We start from the raw sequence: 20,682 nt of genomic DNA on the forward strand, positions 1-20,682 counted from the left end.
ATGATCTCTGTTCGTTTCCAAGGCAAACCATTCAATATCACGGTAATCAAAGCCTATGCCCCAACTAGTAACACTGAAGAAGCTGAAGTTGAACAGTTCTGTGAAGACCTATAAGCCCTTTTAGAATTAACACCCCCCAAAAGATGTCCTTTTCATTATAGGGGACTGGGATGTAGAAGTAGGAAGTCAAGAAATACCTGGAGTAACAGGCAAATTTGGCCTTGGAGTACAAAATGAAGCAGGGGAAAGGCTAATAGAGTTTTGCCAAGAGAACGCACTGGTCATAGCAAACACCATCTTCCAACAACACAAGAGAAGACTCTACACATGGACATCACCAGATGGTCAAAACCAAAATCAGATTGATTATATTCTTTGGAGCCAAAGATGGAGAAGCTCTATACAGTCAGCAAAAACAAGACTGGGAGCTGACTGTGGCTCAGATCACGAACTCCTTATTGCCAAATTCAGACTGAAATTGAAGAAAAGTGTGGAAAACCACTAGACCATTCAGGTATGACCTAAATCATATCCCTTATGACTATACAGTGGAAGTGAGAAATAGATTTAAGGGACTAGATCTGATAGACAGAGTGCCTGATGAACTAAGTACAGAGGTTTGTGACTTTGTACAGGAGACAGGGATCAAGACCATTCCCTTGGAAGGGAAATGCAAAAAAGGCAAAATGGTTGTCTGAGGAGGCCTTACAAAAGGCTGTGAAAAGAAGAGAAGTGAAAAGCAAAGGAGAAAAGGAAAGATATTCCCATTTGAATGCAGAATTCCAAAGAATAGCAAGGAGAGATAAGAAAGCCGTCCTCAGCAATCAATGCAAAGAAATAGAGGAAAACAACAGAATGGGAAAGACTAGAGATCTCTGCAAGAAAATTAGAGATACCAAGGGAACATTTCATAAAAGATGGGCTCAATAAAGGACAGAAATGGTGTGGACCTAACAGAAGCAGAAGATATTAAGAAGAGGTGGCAAGAATACACAGAAGAACTGTACAAAAAAGATCTTCACGACCCAGATAATCACTCAGCTAGAGCCGGACATCCTGGAATGTGAAGTCAAGTGGGCTTAGAAAGCATCACTACAAACAAAACTACTGGATGTGATGGAACTCCAGTTGAGCTATTCCAAATCCTGAAAGATGATGCTGTGAAAGTGCTGCTTTGGATAGGCCAGCAAATTTGGAAAACTCAGCAGTGGCCACAGGACTGGAAAAGGTCAGGTTTCATTCCAATCCCAAAGAAAGGCAATGCCAAAGAATGCTCAAGCTACTGCACAATTGCACTCATCTCACACACTAATAAAGTACTGCTCAAAATTCTCCAAGCCAGGCTTCAGCAATATGTGAACCGAGAACTTCCAGATGTTCAAGCTGGTTTTAGAAAAGGCAGACGAACTAGAGATCAATTGCCAATATCCGTTGGATCATCAAAAAAGCAAGAGAGTTCCAGAAAAACATCTATTTCTGCTTTATTGACTACGCCAAAGTCTTCGATTGTGTGGATCACAATAAACTGTGGAAAATTCTGAAAGAGATGGGAATACCAGACCACCTGACCTGCCTCTTGAGAAACCTGTATGCAGGTCAGGAAGCAACAGCTAGAACTGGACATGGAACAACAGACTGGTTCCAAATAGGAAAAGGAGTACGTCAAGGCTGTGTATTGTCACCCTGCTTATTTAACTTATATGCAGAGTACATCATGAGAAACTCTGGGCTGGAAGAAACACAAGCTGGAATCAAGATGGCCAGGAGAAATATCAATAACCTCAGATATGCAGATGACACCACCCTTATGGCAGAACGTGAAGAGGAACTAAAAGCCTCTTGATTAAAGTGAAAGGAGAGTGAAAAAGTTGGCTTAGAGCTCAACGTTCAGAAAACTAACATCATGGCATCTGGTCCCATCACTTCATGGGAAATAGATGGGGAGACAGTGGAAACAGTGTCAGACTTTATTTTTTGGGGCTCCAAAGTAACTGCAGGTGGTGACTGCAGCCATGAAATTAAAAGATGCTTACTCCTTGGAAGGAAAGTTATGACCAACCTAGATAGCATATTAAAAAGCAGAGACATTACTTTGCCAACAAAGGTCCATCTAGTCAAGGCTATGGTTTTTCCAGTGGTCATGTATGAATGTGAGAGTTGGACTGTGAAAAAAGCTGAGCACCGAAAAATTGATGCTTTTGAACTGTGGTGTTGGAGAAGACTCTTGAGAGTCCCTTGGACTGCAAGGAGATTCAACCAGTCCATCCTAAAGGAAATCAGTCCTGGGCATTCATTGGAAGGACTGATGTTGAAGCTGAAACTCCAACACTTTAGCCATCTCATACGAGGAGTTGATTCATTGGAAAAGACCCTGATGCTGGGAGGGATTAGGGACAGGAGGAGAAGGGGACGACAGAGGATGAGATGGCTGGAGGGCATCACCGACTCGATGGGCATGAGTTTGAGTAAACTCTGGGAGTGTGTGATGGACAGGGAGACCTGGCGTGCTGCGATTCATGGGGTTGCAAAGAGTCAGACACGATTGAGTGAGTGTACTGAGCTGACTGGACTGAAGGAATATAGAAAGAAAAAGTTTGTCCTTTCCTCCTCCTTGAGAATTCCAGACCCCTATCTCCTCCTTGAGAGCATCAGATCCCTTTCTCCTCCTCAGGGACCCCAGAGTTCTTACAAAACTCCCTAGGAATTGACTCTCTCACTTTCCAAGGGACTCTCAAGAGTCTTCTACAAAGTTGAGTTCAGTTCAGTCGGTCAATAGTGCTCGACTCTTTGCAACCCCATGAACTGCAGTGCACCAGGCCTCCCTGTCCATCACCAACTGCTGGAGTCTATCCAAACCCATGTCCATTGAGTTGGTGATGCCATCCAACCATCTCATCCTCTGTTGTCCCCTTCTCCTCCTGCCCTCAATCTTTCCGATCATCAGGGTCTTTTCAAATGAGTCAGTTCTTTGCATCAGGTGGCCAAAGCATTGGAGTTTCAGATTGAACATCAGTCCTTCCAATGAACACCCAGGACTGGTCTCCTTTAGGATGGACTGGTTGGACTTGCAGTCCAAGAGGCTCTCAAGAGCCTTCTCCAACACCACAGTTGAAAAGCATCAATTCTTCAGCACCAGCTTTCTTTATAGTCCAAGTCTCTTATCCATACATGACTGGTGGAAAAACCATAGTCTTGACTAGATGGACATTTGTTGGCAAAGTAATATCTCTGCTTTTTAATATATATTTATTTATTTATTTGACTGCATGAGGTCTTAGTTACAGAGACTTAGTTACAGCACATGGGATCTTGTTCCCTGACCAGGGTTTGAACCCGGGCCCCCTGCATTGGAAGCAGAGAGTCTTAGCCACTGATCCACCAGGGAAGTCCCCATATCTCTGCTTTTTAATATGCTGTCTAGGTTGCTGATAACTTTCCTTCCAAGGAGTAAGCATCTTTTAATTTCATGGCTGCAATCACCATGTGCAGTGATTTTGGAGCCCCCCCAAATAAAGTCAGCCACTGTTTCTACTGTTTCCCCATCTACTTGCCGTAAAGTGATGGGACCAGATTCCATGATGTTAGTTTTCTGAATGCTGAGCTTTAAGTAAACCTTTTCACTCTCCTCTTTCACTTCTCCAAAACTATGGTTCAAAATCATCGATTCTCCAGTGCTCAGCCTTATTTGTGATCCAGCTCTCACAGACATACATGACTACTGGAAAAACCATAGCTTTAGCTATATGGACGTTTGTCAGTAAAGTCATGTCTCTGCTCTTTAATAACCTGTCTAGGTTTGTCATAGCTTTTCTTATAAGGAGGAAGCGTCTTTGAATTTCATGACTGCAGTCACCATCCACTGTGATTTTAGAGTCCAAGAAGATATTCTTTTAAAAAGATAACTTTCCATCATGTTAACTAATGTTAACTTAAAATTGTACATGTTGTTGTGTTGAGTGCTCAATCACTCAGTTGTGTCTGTCTGTTTTCAGCCCCACCGACTGTAGCCTGCCAGGCTTCTCTCTTCATGGAATTCTCCAGGCAAAAATACTGGAATGAGTGCCATTTCCTATTCCAGGGTATCTTTCCAACCCAGGGATTGAACCCAAGTATCTTATGTCCCCTGCACTGCCAGGCAGGTTCTTTACCACTAGTGTCACCTGTCAAGCCCATATAAAGAGTACTAGAGTTTTACAGATGCTGCAGTAGAATTGGATATGGATAGAGAATCAACCTTGGGATCTGATTGACAAAATAAGATTTATAGGATTTGTTTCCAATGTTGTATACAAACATTTTCCAACTTATGATGTTGTCCATGTAAAGATCATTTTTTTTTTAAAGTAAGCTAGTAAACCATTTGTCTTACTGTGATACTGTGAGAAAGAACTGTCCATTGTAGCTGACAAGAACAGTGAAACCCAAAGTTAGTGGTTCTCAAAATGTGGCCCCAGAGAAGCAGTGTCAGGCTCACCTGAAAAGTTGTTAGAAATTCAAATTTTCTGGCTCCATCCAAGATCAACTAAATAAATTTTTTCTGCATGGGCATTTCTCAGGTTTAACATCCCCTCGAGTGATTCTAATGCAATAGGTTAAAAAAATCCCACAAACTTTGAGACAATCTGGATTTTCAAATCTTGGTCTCCTAATCTTGCATGTCATAAATCTACAATTTTCAATTTTTTTGGTCTTTTCTTTCATTTTGGTTTGTGTGTATATGTGTGTGTTTTGAATTTTGTTATGTTTTGTTAGTTTTTTGCCCTCAAGGTAGACCTCTCATACAGTGAGTGTTTTTGAGAGACTTAGATACTTTTTAACAACTCCCATTGTTCCTTGCCTCCCATGGGAATCATTTCAGCTCTGCTTCCTGAGCTCAGTCCAAGAATTTCTCCCTGAGGATATACCCTCTTCCCCAGGGTCATGGCCATGAATCATGTGTGTGAGGTATGGGCAGAGATCGGGAAGTTTGAGGCTCATAGAGAGGACCTCCTAGAACAATGCAAGACCTGAATTCTCTTCTCCCATTCAGGGTTGAAGGAAGGTGAGAGCCTGAGGGTTTTCATACCTGCCAAAGGTGATTAGGTTCTTGGAAACACCTGCTGAAGGGTGGTGAGTATAAACAAGTGACATAGGCATGATGGTATTAAGTCTAATGTTGAAGGAGAGCCTCATGAAGTAATTTGGAGTGGGGGTGGGGAATGTGCTGTTAAAACAGCTGCTTCGGGTTGCATGTAAAATCCAGTAGTTTCAACAACCAACAATCACCCAACCACTGGCCTTGTGAGATAGGGAACAAAGGATAAGTAAAATTACTTAACAAATCTTCCATTACCTACTTAATACATTAACTTCACAATATTTACTGAGCATGTGCTATATCAGAGTTGCTGTTCCAAGTTCTGGGGTTAGCAAGATATTGAAATTATGTAGCTGGTTGAGGGGAGACACTGGAAACAAATGAACAATGATAAACCTGTAACAGAGGTTTGTTTTGATGTTAAAGAACCTTGAAAAATGGGGAATTTGTTTGCATGGGAGAAGTAGTGACAGGAGTGATAGAGAGGGTGACATTTAAGTGGTGGACATTTTCTAGGATGGAGAAAATAGGAACAGAATTTCAGGAAACAAATATGGCATATCTAAGACCATAATTCATTAAAGAGCTAGTGGTTCATTAGAGGTGCAGATACTAATTAGAAAGGCAGATGGAGGTTACATTTTACAGCCCAGCGTGACATGCTGAGTTGCATGCACGTGTACGTGTTTCTACTCTGACTAGATCCACAAAGTGTTAGATGTGGACCCTAAGGAACTCTGGTGAGCATCACAAAGAGTAGAAGTGAGAGGAGAACATGAACAGATCGGCATTTAGAAAGGTCTCATGGACAGTTATGTCAGGCGAGTGTATGCGCCTCGCTTCTGTCTCATTACAACAAACATTTGGAGCGACGGACATTAAAGCCCTCAGTGAGTCATAGCTCTCGGGTCTTGGACAGACCGTGTTATAGCTCTTAGACAAATTAGTGTTACAGCTCTATTTTATTTAGATAATAGCAGGAAAACCCATCCTCGAAGCATGAGGGCATGCCAACCCAAAGACGCAAAGAGAAGAGAGTGGGGGAGTGTGCCAGCGCATGGGAGAGAGAGAGGGAGAGAGAGAGCCCTTTGGCTCCTCTTTTTATGTTTTTTCCTCCCTCTGGCATGCCCTATGCAAATTGGGCTAGCCAGGAGTGCTGTTTGTTCTACCTGAGGGCCTCACTCAGGTCCTCGAACCTTCCTTTGTTCTATTTTTGTGGGCTTTTCCCTTCCTTATCTTTTAGCCACCGCCATTTTGGACTACTGTTTCCTATTCTAACTACCTAACATTACCCCCTCAAGAGATGGGAGGCCCAATTCTTTGGAAATAGGGGCATCAACGTCTTTCTGGCTACTTCCTGCTGAACTGGGACAGCCAGGGGTATTGCCCTCCCCCCGCCCCCTTTCTAGTCTCAAGCCTCAGAGTCCTTACAGTGGTGTCCATCTAAGGATGAGTGATATTTTTCATGGTCAGCTGTAATTTTATATCTTTGTTGAACTGGCACTGCCTGTTGTAGCTTGTTGACAAGTGTATTGAGTGTCCTCTTCTGTTTTCTTCCATGGCTTGCCTCGTGAGTAGTGAATCCAGGAGTCATGTCCTGGTGCCTTGATTGCTGGTGGCAGAGGCTTAGCCTCTATGGTCTCAAAATTGGAGACTACTGTATACCCGGCTCTTCTTTTTCCAACTAAGACAAAGCTACTTCCATCAGTGTACCAGATTTCCTCAGGATTTGTCAGAGGATCTTCCAACAATCCCCCTTGGGGTTTTGTCCAGTGGTCCAAGGTTTCTAGGCAAAAGTGAAAGGGGAGAGTGCCATCAGGGGTAGGCAGGAGGGTGGCTGGGTTAAGAACCTCACAAGGGGATATAGTGAGGCCTGGATTTTCCATCAGCATTACTTAATATCTGAGGATTCTTTGATCAGACATCCATAAATGACCTTTCCCATTTAGGAGTTGTTTTACTTGGTGGCTGGTAAAAATAGTTAGTTTGCCCCCAAAGGAGAGTTTTAAAGCATCTTCTATCATGATTGCAATAGCTGCAAGATTTTGAAGGCAGGGGGGCCAGCCTTGGGCGGTTGGATCAAGTCTCTTGGATAAGTAAGCTACAGGCTGGGGCTCAGATGCCAACCTTTGAGTTAACACTCCCAAGGCTATTCCCTCTCTTTCATGGACATAAAGTTGGAATGCTCTTTCTAGGTCTGGCAACGTCAAGGCAGGTGCCTGAGTTAAGGCCTGTTTTAGTGTAGCCTCTGCCTTCTTTTGAGGAGTTCCCCCACATCAGTGGGATTGAATCATCTTGTCCCTTTAAGCTTTCATATAAGGGCTGGGCAATTAGACCATAGTTGGGTATCCAGATTCTACAGTACCCAGTTAGCCCCAGGAAAGCTCGCAATTGTTTTCGAGTCATAGGGGAGGGCAACTGGAGGATTCCTTGTACCCAATCAGAGGACAGCCTCCTGGACCTATGTGTAACCTGAACTCCCAGGTAAGTGACCTTTGTCTCGAACATTTGTGCTTTAGTACAGGAGACTTTATATCCCCTTTCTGCCAAAAAGTTTAGAGCCTGAATTGCATGTTGTTGGGCATTTTCCTCATCTGGAGAGCAGATTAGTAGGTCATCTATGTATTGTAATATTTACCCATTAAGTCCCACGTCCAGATCTAGGAGATTCCGGCTAAGGGCCTGTCCAAACAGGTGAGGGCTATCTCCGAACCCCTGAGGTAATACTGTCCAAGTCATCTGTTGGTGTTTTTCTCCTGGGGCCTCCCACTCAAAGGCAAAAAGATACTGGGATTCTTTAGCCAGTGGTATGCAAAAAAAAAAAAAAAAAAATGCATCTTTGAGATCCAAGACTGTAAACCACTTGGCACTGGGTAGGATTTCTCCCAAGATTACATAGGGATTGGGTACTGTGGCATGGAGGGGGACTACAGCTTCACTTATGATCCAGAGATCTTGAACCATTCACCAGGTTCCATCCTTTTTCTTTACTGAGAGGATTGGGGTGTTACATGGTGAATTGGTGGGGACCAATAGCCCACAAGCAAGGAATTTATTTATTAAAGGCTGTAGTCCCTCCTGAGCCTCTCTTTTGAGGGGATATTGTTTCTGGTTAGGAAACCGAGTGGGGTCTCGGAGGACAATGATGACCAGCTCAGCTTGGTGGGCTCGTCCAGGAATTCCTTGGTCCCACAGAGAAGGCAATGGCACCCCACTCCAGTACTCTTGCCTGGAAAATCCCATGGATGGAGGAGCCTGGGAGGCTGCAGTCCAAGGGGTCGCTAAGAATCAGAGACGACTGAGCAACTTCACTTTCACTTTTCACTTTCATGCACTGGAGAAGGAAATGGCAACCCACTCCAGTGTTCTTGCCTGGAGAACCCCAGGGATGGGGGAGCCTGGTGGGCTGCTGTCTATGGGGTCACACAGAGTAGGACATGACTGAAGTGACTTAGTAGCAGTAGCAGCACACCTGGGGGTTAATTTTGTATTCCCATAGTTTTTGGTCCCTCTCTATTGGAGAAGGTGTAATGGGTTCTTCAGTAGTAACCAGGAGCTGTAGAGTTCTCAGGGCTGAAAAGCTTCCCATCACAAGGGTGGTCCCCAGTTTAGTGAGTATGTTTCTTCCCATTAAGGGAGTAGGACACTCAGGGACTACCAGAAACTTGTGGGAAAATAGTTGTCCATCCGAGCAACAAAGAAGTGCTTGGGTGAATCTTTTAGTAGTTGTTTTTCCTGTAGCACCCAAAATGGTACAGGTTTGGGAGGAGAAGTCTCCAGAGCAGATCAAGACAGAATAGGTAGCCCCTGTGTCAACCAAGAAATTCTTGGACCTACCTGCCACATCCAGTTGCACCCTTTGCTCCAGCCCCGTGATGATTATCTGTGACAGGCGGGCTGGCTGGAGCAGGCCGCTTCAGTTCTGTTGAACCATCTTGAGGGAAGGCTTGGCGCTTGACCTTGAGGCTCTTGGGTCCCGAGGGCAGAGTGCTGCCCAATGTCCCAGTTGATGGCATTTGTGGCAAGCTGTTCTAGGAGACTTGTCACGGTTTGGACACTCTTTGACCCAATGCCCCGCCTGTTTACAGATTAAGCATTTGTCTCATGCCTTGTCTTTCAAGGAATTGGGGTGTGCCATAGGGCTTCCCTGGAGGGTGGCCAGCATCTGGGCATGCCTTGTCTCTTTCCTTCTCTCCCTCTTCTGGGCCTTGGCCTCCTTCTCCTGTTCTCTGTTATAAAAGGTATTGGTGGCTGTCTGGATCATCTCACCTAAAGAGGCAGCAGGGTCCTGCTGCTTTAGCTGTTGTAACTTAATTCTGATATCTGATGCACATTGGGACAGGAATTTGTCCTTTAAAATCACCTGTCCCTTGTAAGAGTCTAAGTCCAGATTGGTAAACTTTAGGAGGGCCTCTTTTAGCCTTTCCAGAAAGGCAATGGTGTTCTCACTGGGCTCCTGAGTTATTGCTGAGACCCGGGCATAGCTGATTACTTTTTGTTGGGCTGCTTTCAGTCCTGCCTTCACACAGATTAGAAAATGTTCTCTTTCCCAGATGTTCTCAAGGTTATTATAATTCCAATTAAGATCGGAGGAGGGGACTGCAGTTTCCCCTACTGGGTATCTATCACTTGACATGTGAAGTCCCATTGCATACCTTCGGGCTTCCTTTAAGACCCTAGTATATTCAGGGTCAGATAATGTTTGACTAAATACGATCATGGTGTCCTTCCATGTCAAGTCAAAGGCCAAGGTAATATGTTGGAATGTATCTATATATTTGCCTGGGTCATCTGTATAGCTTCCCAGGTCTTGTTTGATCTGTCTTAGTTCGAAGAGGGAGAAGGGCTTATGGACCCGGGTTGGTCTGAATTCTCCTCCAGTTTCAACTAAGGGACATACTCGAGCTGGCTTTTGTGGAGGGGGTGCTCCCAGATATGGGGGCACGTTTGGATACAAGGAAGAAGCACCAGCCAACTTGGCAACTATGGGAGGCTCCAGTCTCTTTGGAGGCATGGGAGGTGAGCCTTTATGGGGTGGTTCCTTCTCTTGGTTGCCTGTGCCTAACACCATCTGCCTAGTAGGCTTACTTTTAGGGCATACAACAATCCCATACTTAAGACATTGTTCCTTCATATCTCTTAGTCAAAAGAAAATTTGGACATAGGGGATCTCTGTCCATTTTCCTTGTCTTTTGCAGAATAATTCTAGCTGCAGGATGGTATTGTAATTTAAACTCCCATCCTCAGGCAAGTGTTCCTTGTTCCCCAGTGGATATTGTGGCCATGAAGTGGCACAAAAGAATTTTAAGCAACTCCTCCTCAGAGTTAGAAGATTGAACAGCTTCCAGTTATCAAGATGCATCTCAAGGGCGTCTGTCAGGAAGTGGATTGGTTATTTCCCATCTGAAAGACAGTCATGTCAGGGAGGAAAAGAAAAACGAAAACTAATAGGCCTCCTTCAATTTTCATGGGTGGATTTCCTTAGGGGTGAGTCTTTCTGAAGCTTATCCTACCCAGTACCGTTGAAACCTGAGAGCCAGGTGTCCCTGGGCCAGGGTGCAGATCCCCAGGCAGGCTGAGGTGTGACAGCCTCCTAGAGATCAAATTCCCGAGCAGATTGAGGTGTGACAACCTTTTGAGGACCAGATCCCTAGGCAGGTCAAGGCAGGTTGACATCCTGAGACCTCCGGACTGGAGTTTGGTGTCCCCAAGATCTCCAGCGTGACCAGTGCTGGGTAGGATTAAGGGGTTATAATCTTAACTCCAGCAAAGTGCAGCCACTGCTCCTTACCTTGGACGAGGGGTATCTCCTCACGGCCGCCCCTCCTGACCTTGAACGTGGAGTAGCTCCTCTCAGCCCTCCTGCGCCCATCACCAGATGGTCAACACCAAAATCAGATTGATTATATTCTTTGGAGCCAAAGATGGAGAAGCTCTATACAGTCAGCAAAAACAAGACCGGGAGCTGACTGTGGCTCAGATCACGAACTCCTTATTGCCAAATTCAGACTTAAATTGAAGAAAGTATGGAAAACCACTAGACCATTCAGGTATGACCTAAATCAAATCCCTTATGACTATACAGTGGAAGTGAGAAATAGATTTAAGGGACTAGATCTGATAGACAGAGTGCCTGATGAACTAAGGACAGAGGTTTGTGACATTGTACAGGAGATAGGGATCAAGACCATTCCCTTGGAAGGGAAATGCAAAAAGGCAAAATGGTTGTCTGAGGAGGCCTTACAAAAGGCTGTGAAAAGAAGAGAAGTGAAAAGCAAAGGAGAAAAGGAAAGATATTCCCATTTGAATGCAGAATTCCAAAGAATAGCAAGGAGAGATAAGAAAGCCGTCCTCAGCAATCAATGCAAAGAAATAGAGGAAAACAACAGAATGGGAAAGACTAGAGATCTCTGCAAGAAAATTAGAGATACCAAGGGAACATTTCATGCAAAGATGGGCTCAATAAAGGACAGAAATGGTGTGGACCTAACAGAAGCAGAAGATATTAAGAAGAGGTGGCAAGAATACACAGAAGAACTGTACAAGAACGATCTTCACAACCCAGATAATCACGATGGTGTGATCACTCAGCTAGAGCCGGACATCCTGGAATGTGAAGTCAAGTGGGCCTTAGAAAGCATCACTACGAACAAAACTAGTGGAGGTGTTGGAATTCCAGTTGAGCTATTTCAAACCCTGAAGGATGATGCTGTGAAAGTGCTGCATGCAATATGCCAGCAAATTTGGAAAACTCAGCAGTGGCCACAGGACTGGAAAAGGTCAGGTTTCATTCCAATCCCAAAGAAAGGCAATGCCAAAGAATGCTCAAGCTACTGCACAATTGCGCTCATCTCACACGCTAGTAAAGTACTGCTCAAAATTCTCCAAGCCAGGCTTCAGCAATATGTGAACCGAGAACTTCCCGATGTTCAAGCTGGTTTTAGAAAAGGCAGAGGAACCAGAGATCAAATTGCCATCACCCACTGGATCATTGAAAAAAGCAAGAGAGCTCCAGAAAAACATCTATTTCTGCTTTATTGACTATGCCAAAGCCTTTGACTGTGTGGATCACAATAAACTGTGGAAAATTCTGAAAGAGATGGGAATACCAGACCACCTGACCTGCCTCTTGAGAAACCTATATGCAGGTCAGGAAGCAACAGTTAGAACTGGACATGAAACAACAGACTGGTTCCAAATAGGAAAAGGAGTAAGCCAAGGCTGTATGTTGTCACCCTGCTTATTTAACTTATATGCAGAGTACCTCATGAGAAACTCTGGGCTGGAAGAAGCACAAGCTGGAATCAAGATGGCCAGGAGAAATATCAATAACCTCAGATATGCAGATGACACCACCCTTATGGCAGAAAGTGAAGAGGAACTAAAAGCCTCTTGATTAAAGTGAAAGAGGAGAGTGAAAAAGTTGACTTACAGCTCAATATTCAGAAAACTAACATCATGGCATCTGGTCCCATCACTTCATGGGAAATCGATGGGGAAACAGTGGAAACAGTGTCAGACTTTATTTTTCTGGACTCCAAAACCACTGCAGATGGTGACTGCAGCCATGAAATTAAAAGACACTTACTCCTTGAAAGGAAAGTTATGACCAACCTAGACAGTATATTACAAAGCAGAGATGTTACTTTGCCAACAAAGGTCCGTCTAGTCAAGGCTATGGTTTTTCCAGTGGTCATGTATGGATGTGAGAGTTGGACTGTGAAGAAAGCTGAGTGCTGAAGAATTGATGCTTTTGAACTGTGGTGTTGGAGAAGACTCTTGAGTCCCTTGAACTGCAAAGAGATCCAACCAGTCCATCCTAAAGGAGATCAGTCCTGGGTGTTCATTGGAAGGACTGATGTTGAAGCTGAAACTCCAATACTTTGGCCACCTCATGCTAAGAGTTGACTCATTGGAAAAGACCCTGATCCCTCACCCTGATGGTAAGGGATTGGGGGCAGGCGGAGAAGGGGACGACAGAGGATGAGATGGCTGGATGGCATCGCCAACTCGATGGACAAGAGTTTGAGTAAACTCCGGGAGTTGGTGATGGACAGGGAGGCCTGGCGTGCTGCAATTCATGGGGTTACAAAGAGTCAGACATGACTGAGCGACTGAATTGAAATGAACTGAATCTTAACTCATTGCTGGTTTGTCCACTGTGAATGGAAATAGATATCATGATGTAAAGCAATCCAATCCTGTGCCCTGAGACTGGGAAACAGTGAAACAGTCATAAGCCTTATCCTCTTACTGCTCTAAGGGATTGTAAGTTATTGATTTCTTCCCCTAGTCCTTCATAAGAGCAGGTTAGGGTGTCTCCCATGGTAAACATTTTGTTGTCATAGACCCATGTTAGGTAATACCAGAAGTAGTGACAAAGGAGTGGGTTATCTGGTCCTGTTGGGGCTTTAAGGTATTTTAATAATAGGCTGGGTGGAGCAATGTTGCCTACAAGGGGACAGGGTCCTGATTGTAGGAGTTAGTAATTGGCTTAAGAACAAATTTGTTAAGAGGCAACAGACCAGATGTTCCATAAAATTGGAGTGGAGATTTGATCCAAGGGTATGTTTGTAAGGGTGGTAAGGGTTTGGGCCCAAACGGCCTGTGGGGCTAACTCCCAAAGTGGCAAATGTTATCCCTGGAAGCCCAATTGCCTTTGAAGGGATGCCAACAGATGGACTTCTAGTAGGCATGGTGTGCCTCTTGCCTGCCCTAGCAGGTTCACTGAGAGATGCTAGTGTTGCACATGTTGTAGGAAACATGGAAGATGAATGCCTGAATATCTAGAGGGATTGGATATTATACAGCATTTCCCTCCCAAGGGCCAGCTATTTTCTGGTTGTCCCTCCAGAAGATTGTAGAGGCAACATTGTGGGCCCGGATGGGGCTGAGGAAAGGAGCATGAAACAGGAGGGAAGGGGTAGAGCACATCCTTTGAAAGAATGACATAGCACAAGGGCATAACGTAAACCAATTAAAATCAGTTGGGTCCAAGATGACAAGTCAAATTCAAGTAAACCTTAATCCCCAATCTATAAGCCAACAGACACACCCAGAGGTGGCAGGACAGCTCTAAGGCACTGTCAAAAGGAGGAGTGGGTGCTTCCCCAATGATTGGGATGATCCTCTCACTCATTAGCATATGAATTCACCCCACTTGCAAAACCTAGCCAGGCCGCATTCCATGGCCCTTGGCAATGGCCCACACCCTGATGAGTGGCTTATCTCAGAATCCTAACAAATCCACCTCTTACTTATCACTTTGTCTCTCAATTAATTTTTGCAATGAGACATCAGAGCCTGAGCTTCACTAGTTTTGGCCAGGTTTGAGTGCCAGGAGAGAGCTGAAGGACAGGAGGAAAAAGCAGTGGGAAAAACGTGCCAGGGGATCCCCTTCATAGCCTGCCAGAAAATCTGCTAATACCTGACCTGTGCTCACAGTTTTCATTGGCCTGATTATTAGTACAGAGAAGACTAAGGACAGAAGAACCCCCACTGGCTTGGGTAACAGTTACTGGGGCCCAGCAGACAGTGCCTTTGGGACATACCAAAGAGTAGCCTCTCCAGAGTCCCTCAATTGCGCCCACTGCTGCCTGTCTGTTCGCAGGGGGTTCAAGGAAACAAGAAATGAGAGATTGTAAAGGAATTAAGATTTTGTTAGGCATGTCCCTCTAGCCACAGGAGCGAGGACCTCCTACCTTAACCGGAGGTCTTCTGGAATCTGAGACTGAGCTGCGTGAGCTTTCTGCTGAGTTCGTTTTTCACTGTCCTGGTCTCCAGCACGATGGGCCTCTTGTCAATTCCCTTGCGCTGGGTTTTCTTCACGTTCCACTTCTACCGTGGGAGCTTTCGCTGAGTTGGGCTCCTGCTGTGCTTGGCCTCCTCCTTGCGGGGGCCCGCGCCAAGGTTGTTTCAGCCAGGTTGAATCCGAGTCATGGCACCATAAATGTCAGGCTAGTGTATGCTCCTCGCTTCTGTCTCGTCACAACAAACATTTGGAGCGACGGACATTAAAGCCCTCGGCGAGTCACAGCTCTTGGGTCTTGGACAGACCGTGTTATAGCTCTTAGACAAATCAGTGTTACAGCTCTATTTTATTTAGATAATAGCAGGAGAATCCATCCTCGAAGCGTGAGGGCATGCCAACCCAAAGACATGAAGAGAAGAGAGTGGAGGAGCACGCCAGCACGTAGGGGAGAGAGAGAGAGAGAGAGAGAGAGAGAGAACGCACTTTGGCTCCTCTTTTTATGTTTTTTCCTCCCCCTGGGCATGCCCTATGCAAATTGGGCTAGCCAGGAGTGCCATTTGTTCTACCTGAGGGCCTCACTCAGGTCCTCTGACCTTCCTTTGATCTTCCTTTGTTCTATTTTTGTGGGCTTTCCCCTTCCTTGTTTTTTAACCACCGCCATTTTGGATTCCTGTTTCCTATTCTAACTACCTAACAGTTATATAGAAGGTCCAGTTCAGTTCAGTCGCTCAGTCGTGTCTGACTCTTTGCAACCCCATGGACTGCAGCACACCAGGCCTCCCTGTCCATCACCACTTGTAGAGTTTGCCCAAACTCATGTCCATTGAGTCGGTAATGCCGTCCATCTCATCCTCTGTCGTCCCCTTCTCTTCCTGCCCTCAATCTTTCCCAGGAACAGGGTCTTTTCAAATGAGTCAGCTCTTTGCATCAGGTGGCCAAAGTATTGGAGTTTCAGCTTCAACATGAGTCCTTCCAATGAACACTCGGGACTGATCTCCTTTAGGATGGACTGGTTGGACCTCCTTGCAGTCCAAGGGACTCTCAAGAGTCTTCTCCAACACCACAGTTCAAAAGCATCAATCCTTCAGTGCTCAGCTTTCTTTATAGTCCAACTCTTACATACATACATGACCAATGGAAAAACCATAGCCTTGACTAGATGGACCTTTGCTGGCACAGTAATGTCTCTGCTTTTTAATATGCTGTCTAGATTGATCATAACTTTCCTGCCTGGTGTAAGAGCAAATTGAAGTGAAAAACAAGAAGGGAGTGGTCTGTGATAGATAAGAGAGGTCCGGAGGTCAGTGTGGGGGATGAGACGAGGCAGGGGGAGTATGGAGGGCACTTAATCCTCACCTGTCACCTCTGTCTCTCACCCTCCGAATCCTTCTTTACCTTTGGTTCCACTCACTCCCCCACCCAACCACCTTTCCATTACCCTTCCTTCACTCATTCTATTTCCCCATTTTCCTTCCTTGTAATTTTCTTCCTCCCTTTAATTCCTCATATATTTCTATTTCTCTACCTTCAACATTTTTCTTTCTCTTCTATGCTGGATTCAATATCATCTTCTAAAATTGCCATTCTTCAGATCTTCATCCAGAGGGGCAAGAGTGCATGCAAGTGGTAGCAGGTCCTGAAATTCTCTTCAGTTCTTGAGACTGGCCAGTCACATGTGTAAAGTGCATCTCCAAGAGACAAAAGAGGCTTCTATTGATACTTAAGGTGTGTGACTTCAGAGAGAAGTGGATAATTGTGCAACAAATCTAAACTTTTAGATTAGTGAATTGTTGAACTGCTAATCTCTCTTGGTTCCCAAAGGAAGAGATTATTTATGATTGAATGTGACATGTTCCTGAATTTTGCATGCCATGTTACAGCAATGCAGTTGCTAAGAATCCCATTTGGCTTGTCAACCTTCTACTCTTCCATTGTGTTGTAAAAGCCACATTCAGTGAACTGATTGTCCTGAACTGAACTCATCGCCTTCCTCTGAACCCTCCTCTGCTCTCAGGGTTACTCTCTCAGGGAACTAAGCATTACCATCGCCACCCAATTGCCCAGTCCAGCAATCTAAGGATCATTCATGACATCTTCCTCTTCCCCTCAATCCAAACTATCACCATGCATGCATGCTAAGTTGCTTCAGTCATGTCCAGCTCTTTGCAACCCTATGGATTATAGCCTACCAGGCTCCTCCATCCATGGGATTCTCCAGGCAAGAATACTGGAGAGGGTTGCCCTGCCCTCCTCCAGGGGATCTTCCCAGTCCATGGATCGAACCTGCGTCTCATGTCTACCGCATTGGCAGGCAGGTCCTTTACCACTCGCACCACCTGGGAAGTCCAAATTATCACCAAGTCCTCTCAACCCTACTTCCAATTAGTGCTATTTCTACCACCCTAATTCAGGCCACGCTCACCTTCTCTACTGCCTTAACCACATGCACCTCCTAACTGGGCTCCCTGCGTCCACCTTTGCTTCCTGTCCAATCAACTTGATGTCTAATCAACATCCTGGTCAATCAAAATCACACAACTGAGCTCATTGCTCTCTACCCTGAACCTTTTGGTGGCTCCCATATGATATGAACGTGCAGTAAGACTCTACCAGGAAAGAAAAGTTATAGCTTAAAAGAGAACAAAGTTTAGAAATAAAATCAAAAAGAAAAGAAAAAAATAAATAAAATTGCTGATCTTTCAAAAGAGTTCTATGTCTCCTTTAAACAATATATTCATTTAATTTCTTCACTAATGTAATAGTCACCCCTTGCCCCTTGTCTCCACCTATAATCTGAAGAACTTCACCCACTAAGGGGCCAGCTACTCTGGAGGATGGAAAGGAATGGATACCCCAGGTGTGCAGCTGTGTCCAGAGGCTCCCTTGCTTGTCCCATGCAAGTACCATTGTACACCAAGTAGATTTTCACCCATCAAGCCGTAACACCATGTACTTATTATTAATAATTACTGACTATGAGCAGGGATGGACAGTGCAGAGCACAAATAAATTGTGAAATCAAGACCTATGTGTCTAGCACCTTATGGTTGAATTATGAAGGAGAAACACAGGTGCATGAAAAGTACATGAACATACTGATGTGTTCACTGTTACATGAAAAATGATTCATACAACAGCCAATATTTTCTAATAACTGTAAATGGAAAGTAACTTCTAAATTGCATAAAAGATCATGTATGGATGTGAGAGTTGGACTGTGAAGAAAGCTGAGCGCCAAAAAATTGATGCTTTAAACTGTGGTGTTGGAGAAGACTCTTAACAGTCCCTTGAACTGCAAAGAGATCCAACCAGTCCCTCCTAAAGGAGATCAGTCCTGAGTGTTCATTGGAAGGACTGATGTTGAAGATGAAACTCCAATACTTTGGCCACCTCATGCAAAGAGTTGACTCATTGGAAAAGACCCTGATGCTGGGAGGGATTGGGGGCAGGAGGAGAAGGGGATGACAGAGGATGAGATGGCTGGATGGCATCACTGACTCAATGGATGTAAGTTTGAGTAAATTCCGGGAGTTGGTGATGGACAGGGAGGCCTGGAGTACTGTGATTCATGGGGTCTCAAAGAGTCAGACACCACTGAGCGACTAAACTGAACTGAAGGAAATTTTTAATTTTAATTTAATTTATTTTTTGGAGGCTAATTATAATATTTTATTGGTATTAACAAACTAATTTTTTAAAAGGAAAAGTGATTAGTAAAAAATGTAGTAGAGATTGGAGTGCAGTAGGAGACTGCACAGAGGAGAGTAATTAACATTTACGATTTTAGATACTGTCCTAGGAACTTTCTGTGTTATTTTACTTAATCCCTTAGGCAGTTTCTATAAAGAAAATATATTTCTTACAGATATGGAAATTGTAACGCAGAATAAGAAACTAGCTCAAAGTCAAATCTCAAGGAAATGGATGCTCTGAGTTTTGGCTCTGGTACTGAAGAATTCTGAAGTTTTCCCACCCCTATATTGTGCTGAATCTTAGAAAGGCAGGTGGCATGTGTCTCTGGATGGTTTTAAGATATCTCACGTGTGTGTATTTAAGCAAAAACTAGTAAACTTTCAAGAGACAAAGTCATTAAATTAGCACTTGATATTGTGATCTGTACATGAGGATGTCCATCATATTTACTTGGATGACTGAATTGAGCCCTTGAGCCCTAAAAGGGCAAACAACAATTTCATGTATCTATATCTCTGCCTTTTTTCATTTAGGTGTATGGAGAAGACACCATGGATTCAGAGAACCTCACGTGGGTATCAGAATTTGTCTTCCTAGGGTTCTCCCAGAATCAGGAGCTCCAGCTCTTCTTGTTCCTGCTGTTCCTGTTTGTCTACACCACCACTGTCACGGGAAACCTCCTCATCATGGTGACAGTGACCTCTGATTCCAGGCTCCACACACCCATGTATTTCCTGCTGAGAAACCTGGCTGTCATAGACCTTTGTTTCTCCTCAGTCACTGCCCCAAAGATGCTGGCGGACTTCCTTGCTGAGAAGAAGACCATCACCTACCAGGGCTGCATGGCCCAGATCTTCTTCTTCCACCTCTTGGGAGGCGGGACTGTCTTCTTCCTCTCAGTGATGGCCTATGACCGCTACATAGCCATCTCCCGGCCCCTTCACTATGTCACCATCATGAACACTCGAGTGTGTGTAGGGCTGGTGGTGGCTGCCTGGGTAGGGGGCTTTCTCCACTCCATTGTCCAGCTGGTTCTGATGCTCCCATTGCCCTTTTGTGGCCCCAACATCCTGGATAACTTCTACTGTGATGTTCCACAAATGCTGAGGCTTGCGTGCATGGACACCTCCCTCCTGGAGTTCCTTATGATCTCCAACAGTGGGATGCTGGTCTTCATCTGGTTCCTCCTCCTTCTGATCTCTTATACTGTCATCTTGGTGATGCTGAGGTCCCACTCTGTGCAGGCAAGGAGGAAGGCAGCTTCCACCTGTACCACCCACATCATCGTTGTGTCTATGATCTTCATTCCCTGTATCTATATCTACTCCCGGCCCTTCACCTCTTTCCCCATGGACAAGGCTGTGTCCATCAGCTACACTGTCTTGACCCCCATGCTCAATCCCATCATCTACACCCTGAGGAACCAGGAGATGCAGACAGCCATGAAAAGATTAGGGAAGCACCTAGTGATTTCCAGCAGGGAGTGAACTTAACAAAAGTTGACTTTAAATGACAAATCTTCTCTCTGAATTTTGTTTTCCCATATGAGAAGTGAAGGAAAGTCTTCATGGAATGCAACAGTTTACATTAATATTTCTATGGAGCTGTTGCTCTGTCAGGTATTGTGTAAGGCACTTTCACACTTTTGTCTCATTCTCAGTAAACTGACAGTGGATATGTTATCCTTATATTAAACACTTTAGAAATGAGAAAACTCAGAAGTGGCTTTCTTGGTGATGAACAGCAAGAGAGGAGATGGCCAGGAGATGGTTCCTCTGATCCTCAAGTTTCAAGACAGGAGATATGGGTGGGATTTGAAACCCAGGGCTTCTTACAATCACAAGGGAAATTTTAGCATTTCTCATCTATGGATGGGGGCTTCCCTGGTGGTGCAGTGGTGAAGAATCCACCAGCCATGCAGGAGATGCAGGTTCGACCCCTGGGTTGGAAGATTCCCTGGAGAAGGAAATGGCAACCCAACCCACATAAGTATTCTTGCCTGGGAAATCCAATGGACAGAGAAGCCTGGCGGACTGTAGTCCATGTGGTCACCGCAAAGAGTTGGACACAAATTAGCGTCTAAAGAACACCAACAACAATATCTGTGGATGAATATCTGTGATGAATATTCAACTCTTTCATCTTAAATCTGGAACACTCA

At 44.7% G+C, this 20,682-nt stretch overlaps 1 protein-coding gene across 1 annotated transcript; it reads left to right on the forward strand.

The window, feature by feature from the left end:
* The first annotated feature begins 19,066 nt into the window (after window positions 1-19,066).
* LOC122693375 (olfactory receptor 4D1-like) lies at window positions 19,067-20,074 on the forward strand. Its single transcript, XM_043900874.1, has one exon. The coding sequence runs from the start codon at window positions 19,073-19,075 to the stop codon at window positions 20,006-20,008; it is 936 nt and encodes a 311-aa protein (XP_043756809.1). The 5' UTR covers window positions 19,067-19,072; the 3' UTR covers window positions 20,009-20,074.
* Window positions 20,075-20,682: the final 608 nt, after the last annotated feature.

This window comes from Cervus elaphus, chromosome 5, assembly GCF_910594005.1.
Source record: "Cervus elaphus chromosome 5, mCerEla1.1, whole genome shotgun sequence".
Taxonomy (NCBI): domain Eukaryota; kingdom Metazoa; phylum Chordata; class Mammalia; order Artiodactyla; family Cervidae; genus Cervus; species Cervus elaphus.